Source organism: Helianthus annuus, chromosome 3, assembly GCF_002127325.2.
Source record: "Helianthus annuus cultivar XRQ/B chromosome 3, HanXRQr2.0-SUNRISE, whole genome shotgun sequence".
Classification (NCBI taxonomy): Eukaryota; Viridiplantae; Streptophyta; class Magnoliopsida; order Asterales; family Asteraceae; genus Helianthus; species Helianthus annuus.
The window spans coordinates 67,176,890-67,183,643 of record NC_035435.2 but is presented as its reverse complement, the minus strand read 5'-3'; the positions used below and the strand labels follow the sequence as shown (position 1 = coordinate 67,183,643).

Here is a 6,754-nt window from a genome sequence, read left to right as displayed (position 1 = left end):
GGCTTAAAAATCTTCAACAATAGGACTTGCACCCTATATATAGGAGACTCCCATCAGCACTAAACATTAAACACGAATGCGCGCACCTAAATACGGATGGACATGTGTGGATCAGCTCATGCGGACCTGGCCTTCCTACAATCGTGTGGATCTGCTTAGGCACACATCCGTGCGATGGTCGTTTTTGTAGTAGTGATGGATTTGCCATCTCAAGTCTTAATATTTCAATTCTTGAGGTTTTTATGAGCCAATTCTTTCAATAGAGTCGAATAACATGGTGTCACAGTTTTAATTTATGGACATATAAATGAGTTGATTGAGCCTTGTATCATAACCCATGGTTTTTTTTGGGTAAAGGGTTACCCCGGTAAATTTTATATCAAACAATAAAGCACACAAGTGAAACTGAAATGTTACACACCCGCTAGACTTGGCATACCAAGACTAGGAAAACAAAACAACTAAAAACAGAAAACAACCAACAAACGACCAACCAAACAAACACAACCCAAGCCACTAACCCGGCCCAACCAAAAAACTACACAAGGGGCCTATCTAGCCAGGATCAACGATCAAGTTCCTAGTCGGAATCTTCCACTTCTCGAGAAAACTTCTGCTCACAAATCCCAACTTGAATTTTAGAGTCATGAGGCGCATACGAACTATATTAATGATCTCCTGAGCCAATATCATCGCTGAACGCTGGTGCCGAGAGAAAAGCCTAGCATTCCTTTCTTGCCATACAAAATAGGAGGCTGCCGAGACCACAAGTCTACTAGTAACATTGGCCGGTTGTTGCATATTCGAATTTACATTCATCCATTGCATTATGTCATTCCATTGGCCATTTACATCACCCATACCAGCCATATCCTTGATACTATCCCAAACCTCCGAAGAGTATAAGCATTCAAAGAACAAATGGTCCCTCGAGTCCTTACCATGGTTACACAAGGGGCAACACATAAGGTTCAAGTTTGTAGCACTTCCCGCCTCCCAAATGGTCAATCTATCTTGGGTTTTAAGTTTGTTTCTAATTACCAACCACAAGTTAAAAGAGTGTCTCGGGATACACTGTTTAAACCAAACCATATTAAACCAATCAACTATATTCTCCCGATGGCGAATATTATTCCATACCTCCCACGAAGAAAAATGAACTGCTTTTCCTTCATAGTTAATCCAAACCAACCGATCTTGAGCATCATAAAGAACCGGAGCTTGGATGTTGATTAAAACAGGGAACAAGTCAAACCAAGCAATCGGCCACCGCCAATGGCCGTTAGAATCCACCAGCTCAGCCACAGTATTTTGCAAGTTAAAACCTGCATTGGCTATAGTTCTCGGACTCACATAAGCACGGATCGGACAAGCAGTGCACCAAGTGTCACTCCATACATTCGTGTTATTACCACTACCAATAGACTTCCACATATAAGGCCGAAGTAAGTCGCGTAACGCCAGAATCTTCCTCCAACCCCATGTCATACTACCCCTACAAGGAAGCTCCCAAAAGCTTCTACCCTTCAGTTTATAGATGTGAACCCATTGGACCCATAGCGACTTCCTGTTGGTCAACACACTCCATATATGAGAGGAGACGAGAGCTTTATTGACATCCGCAATGCACCGAACACCCAGCCCGCCCTCATTTTTTGGAAGACAAACAATCTTCCAAGCAACCTTAGGTTTAACATTCTGCTGATACTTACCAGTCCATAAGAAAGCACGCATACGCCTTTCAAGATCACTCACCGATTTAGCTGGCAAGAGAAAAACTGTAGCCCAATAGATATGCATTGCTGAAAGAACCGAGTTAACCAGTTGTAACCGACCCGCAAATGACAACGATCTCGTCATCCAGTTATCAATCTTCTTCTCCATTTTCTCAACTAAGACTTTGCAATCCTTGTAGGAGAGTTTAGTTGATATTAAAGGAACCCCCAAATAACGAACAGGAAGCGTACCCTCTTTAAATGGCATAATGTGAAGAATGTCCTGTTTGATCGACTGCGGAACATTCCCAAAATAAACCGTACTCTTTGGCATACTAGGAACAAGGCCCGACAGCTTCGTGAAATTCTGGAGCGCATCTCTTAACACCTTAACCGAAGTTACATCACCATTTGCAAACATAAACAAATCATCCGCAAACGAGACATTTATAATCTTTTGTTTCTTGCAATGAAGATGGTATCTGAAAGCATTACATTTGGTGGCTGCATCTTTGAGTAATAACGATAAGACCTCCATTACCAATGTGAAAAGATAAGGCGATATTGGATCCCCCTGCCGCAACCCTCTTTTACCTTTGAAAAAACCATAAAGGTTACCATTAATGCTTAACGAATAAGACACCGTGGTAACACAAACCATGATCCAATCCACCATCTTATGATGAAACCCGAATGCATGAAGAATACTTTCTAAGAAAGACCAGCTAACCGTATCGTATGCTTTTTGTATGTCAATTTTGAATGCACACCTCGAAGGGCCAATCCTTAGGTGATAATTGTGCATCAACTCCTGAGTTAGTAAGATATTGTCGGATATCTTTCTACCTGGCACAAACGCCGATTGGTTAATATCAACAAGCACATCCAAACTACCTTTGATTCTATCCGTTAATATTTTACTAATGCATTTATAAATCACATTGCAGCACAAAATCGGACGGTAATCAACCACTGTATTCGGAGTAGGCACTTTCAGGACAAGAGCAATAATTGTATGATTAATTTGCTGCAGAAGTTTGCCATTATCAAAGAAGTCCCGGATCGCTTTTGTAACCTCACTACCCACAATCTCCCAAGAATTGTTAAAAAAAGCCGAAGTATACCCGTCCGGGCCCGGGGCCTTATTCTCACCAATAGAAAACATAGCATTTTTTTACCTCTTCAACAGTCACTGGGCGCACCATATTGCTAGCAACAATCGGGTCCAAGACACTTGGAAAGGTAAAATCACTTGGTAAAGAATCCACCTGGTCCTGCACACCCAAGAACTCGGAATAGTGAGCAACCAACACTCCATACACATCGTCACCATGGAATCGATCACCAGTAGCATCTTGAATGCTATGAATCTTCATGCAAGCATTTCTCATTTTGACACAATTATGAAAATACTTAGTGTTCGAATCACCAGCAGCCAATCATTCCGCTTTAGATTTCTGCTTCAGAAAACATTCCTCATCATAGGAGGCAGATTGAAAGTCTTGAAGACATTTAGCCTCAGCTTCTCTAAGTGAAATATCCAAGGGGTTAGCATCGATCGCCACCTGAATCTCATCCAACTTTTTCCTTAAAACATTAACCCGATCATGAAGATTTCCTTGCATGAAGAGAAGTCGTCTCAACGGGGATTTCAAGGAAGATAGTTTCTTAACAACCGAGTACATAGACACTCCATGCACCGTTTTAGACCAAACTGCAGCCACACTATCCATGAAACCATCTTTGTTAACCAAGAAGTTTGCAAATTTAAAAGGTTTGGGCCGATTATTCTTTAGGATCTGAAGGTTAATAATAAATGGAGTGTGGTCCGAAACTCGAAACGGGTGGTACAAAACATAAACATCCGGGTAAGTGTCGAGGAAGTGAATGTTGCCCATTACTCTATCAATCTTCTTAAGAATACCCACACCATTTTTCGGTTTTTGGTTCCAAGTGTATTGCATACCGTGGCTTTTAATATCTGTCAACTCATTATGCTGAACACATTGAAAAAATTCTCGCATACCAATCGAAATATTAGACGACCCAACTAGACAATCATCCTATGACAAAGCAGAGTTGAAGTCCCCTAGCACAACCCAAGGCCTATCGGCCACAAACAACTTATGTCTATTCAGATTTTCCCAGAGTTCCCTTCGAAGAAGTTGATATTTATTTTCAGCATAGATGAACGAGCAGAACGTAATTTTGGCATTAGACTTCGACTGAATAAGAACATGTATTACCTGGTCCGTCTGATCAATAACCATGAGATCCACCACACTATTATCCCAACCTACAATAATTCTAGTACCTCGAGAGCAACAAGCACCATTAGATGTCCAATCCCACGAGCGAAAAACATTTTTACAGACTCTACCAAGATTAGAAACAGAAACATGCGATTCCAAAATAGCACAAACTTTAAGACGCTTCTCCGAAATAAGCATCTGAACCTCTCTTTGTTTCAGGGTAAGGTTCAATCCCCTTATGTTCCAGACTGCCATACTATCCATTAACACCATGAATTCCGGGAGTGCTTGCCCCCTCAGAAGTTCTCCCATGCGTGTCAGCACTCATATAATCAGAGATTTCAGTGTGAAGCTGATCCATGACTACATCATCCTTTTTTCGGCTTCCACTTGGCAATGACTCAGTAGCTTTTACATTATCATCCTTTAAGCCCTCTCCATCTCCATCCATATCTAGAGCCTGAAACGAGTTCGCCACTTTCACCGCTGGCTGCCCACTATCTAGGTCATCCTTTTTCGTGCCAGAGGTACTAGCTCCAGATTTAGTCAGCTTTGGTCTATAAATTACCCTAGGTTTTTGCTTTTTCCGTGGGAATGATTGTTTTGCCACTCGTTTCCTATCCGTAACAAAGCCATCTTCATCAATCACTACCTGTTTAGCTTTGCCCTTATCCCCTTTACTACATGTTGCCACATCGTGACCAAACAAATAGCAAGTACCACACCGTAATGGTTTCCATTCATACTCGACTTTCACTTGTTCCAGAATATATCCTTCCTCATCCATTTTAGGGATGGCAATGGTAATATGATCTTTAAGCTCATTCTCGGCACTTACCTCAATCAAAGCACGAGCATAACTACTCCTTCCCCAAAAGTCAGCACACATATCCGCCGTATACGAATCTAAACTTTTCGGGACTCCCAATTTAGATGCCAATAAACTTAAACCATCATCAGTGTATACCGATATCGGCACATTATGCATTTTAACCCAAATTGGAACAGATTTGATACCCTCTTTTCTTAGACTAACCTTCGGAGACCATATATTCAAAAATAACGGCATCTTCCTTATCAACCATGGACCCCCTTCCAGGACTTTCATAAGCCCCTCTTTAGAATCAAACTTGAAGAAAAAGAAACCATTAGTATTCATCATGAGCTTAGAAAACCCGAACTTAGCCCATATATTTTTCGCATAATATTCAACTACAGGAAACGGCAGCCGATTCCCTAAAAAATACCCATATAACACATTGTCAAACTTATCTTGAACTTTTTTCACTACCTCTCTAGGAATAACCACATCAGCATCTTCACGTGTCTCCACTGGCTCCTTCAGACGGAAGTTAATTTCCTTTTTGGTCCGCAAACTAGATTGAAGCTTTTCAGCATAAGAAATTGGTTGCGCAGATTGGTTTGTCTTCTCCAATTGTTCACTATCCAAATCAGATTGGCCAGAATAGTTAACCTTCTCCAAATCATCAACAACTGGCTGAACCGGCTGAACTGGAACCGTAATCTTCACCAACTCATCGATGACATTAATGACCTTTTGATCTTTTTGCACAACACCCCGACGAGGCATCAAAGGGTTTCCATCGATCTTGATCGGCTTACTAAACAAGGAGGATTTATTTCGCATATCCTGAACATTAACTGGCCCCTTGGAAGTAATGAGAACATCTACATGCATCCGCTCCGAGAAGGACTGAAACCCTAATTCCTCCAAACTTGGATCACGATTACTTGCCATGCATAAAACAACGTTAATCCACAGCAAGACGACAAAGCATGCAAACCGAAACAAAGCAGCAAAAACAAAAAAACCCTAGGCGGCTATGAAACGAAACAGAAACCCTAATCACAAAAGAAACGAAAATCCTAATTCCAACTTCAAAAGATTAGAAACCAGGGTAGAAGTCTAGAAACCTTACTCAGAAGGATCGACAACACCCCAATACCTAACCCAAATCAATCAAAATTAAGGATGAAAGATCAAGTATTAGGGTTCCTAGAAAAATCGCCCAAGTCGCCAGAGAAACCAGAGAGAAGCCATATTAATTGTTGTTATTAATTATCATAACCCATGGTTACATCAAAGAAATCAACATCTTGAATTTTTCAAATAGCTCAAACAAGTTAGCAATGTCTTTTCTAATCACTAAACATCTATATCATTGTTATATGTTATCATATAGTGAGATTTGAAAGGCGAATTTCTCACTCCTTAGGAGACTTGAATCCAAAAGCTCACATTTGAATATTAAGTTAAATGTCATTTTAAGCATTGTGGTTTGTGTCATTTTGTCAGTTTAGTCCAAATATTTCATTTTTCTCCTGTGGGTCAAAAAAGGTTTCACCGTTACCATTTTAATCTACTGGGTTAACTTCATCTATTTTTTATGTTTACCAGAAGGGCAATTCGGTCATTTTATATGTAATTATGTTAAGAGTTATTGGATTTTATCAACCCCAATTATTAGTTATTGGCCGCTGCCACTCTCAACTATCACTTTGACGTCCGTCACTCCCAACTTAACACTTAGTATGTTCTGTCACCACGTCGTTAACTGATCACTAACTTTTGATCATGTTACTATACTTTTGGGGGTGTCATAGAGATCTTAGGAAGGTTTTAGGGATCTTAAAACACCCCCAAAAGTATAGGAACATGATCAAAAGTTAGTGATCAGTTAACGACATGGTGACAGAACACATTAAGTGTTAAGTTGAGGGTGACGGGCGTCAAAGTGATAGTTGGGGGTGGCAGCGGCCAATAGC

At 40.6% G+C, this 6,754-nt stretch overlaps 1 protein-coding gene across 1 annotated transcript; it reads right to left on the bottom strand.

Moving 5' to 3' along the window:
- Positions 1 to 3,154: 3,154 nt before the first annotated feature.
- On the bottom strand, positions 3,155 to 4,222 carry LOC110931923. Its single transcript, XM_022175292.1, has 2 exons — positions 3,962 to 4,222; positions 3,155 to 3,712 (listed from the first exon to the last, which is right to left on the bottom strand). Exons 1-2 carry the CDS (start codon positions 4,220 to 4,222, stop codon positions 3,155 to 3,157), a joined length of 819 nt encoding a protein of 272 aa, XP_022030984.1.
- Between the last annotated feature and the right edge of the window lie 2,532 nt (positions 4,223 to 6,754).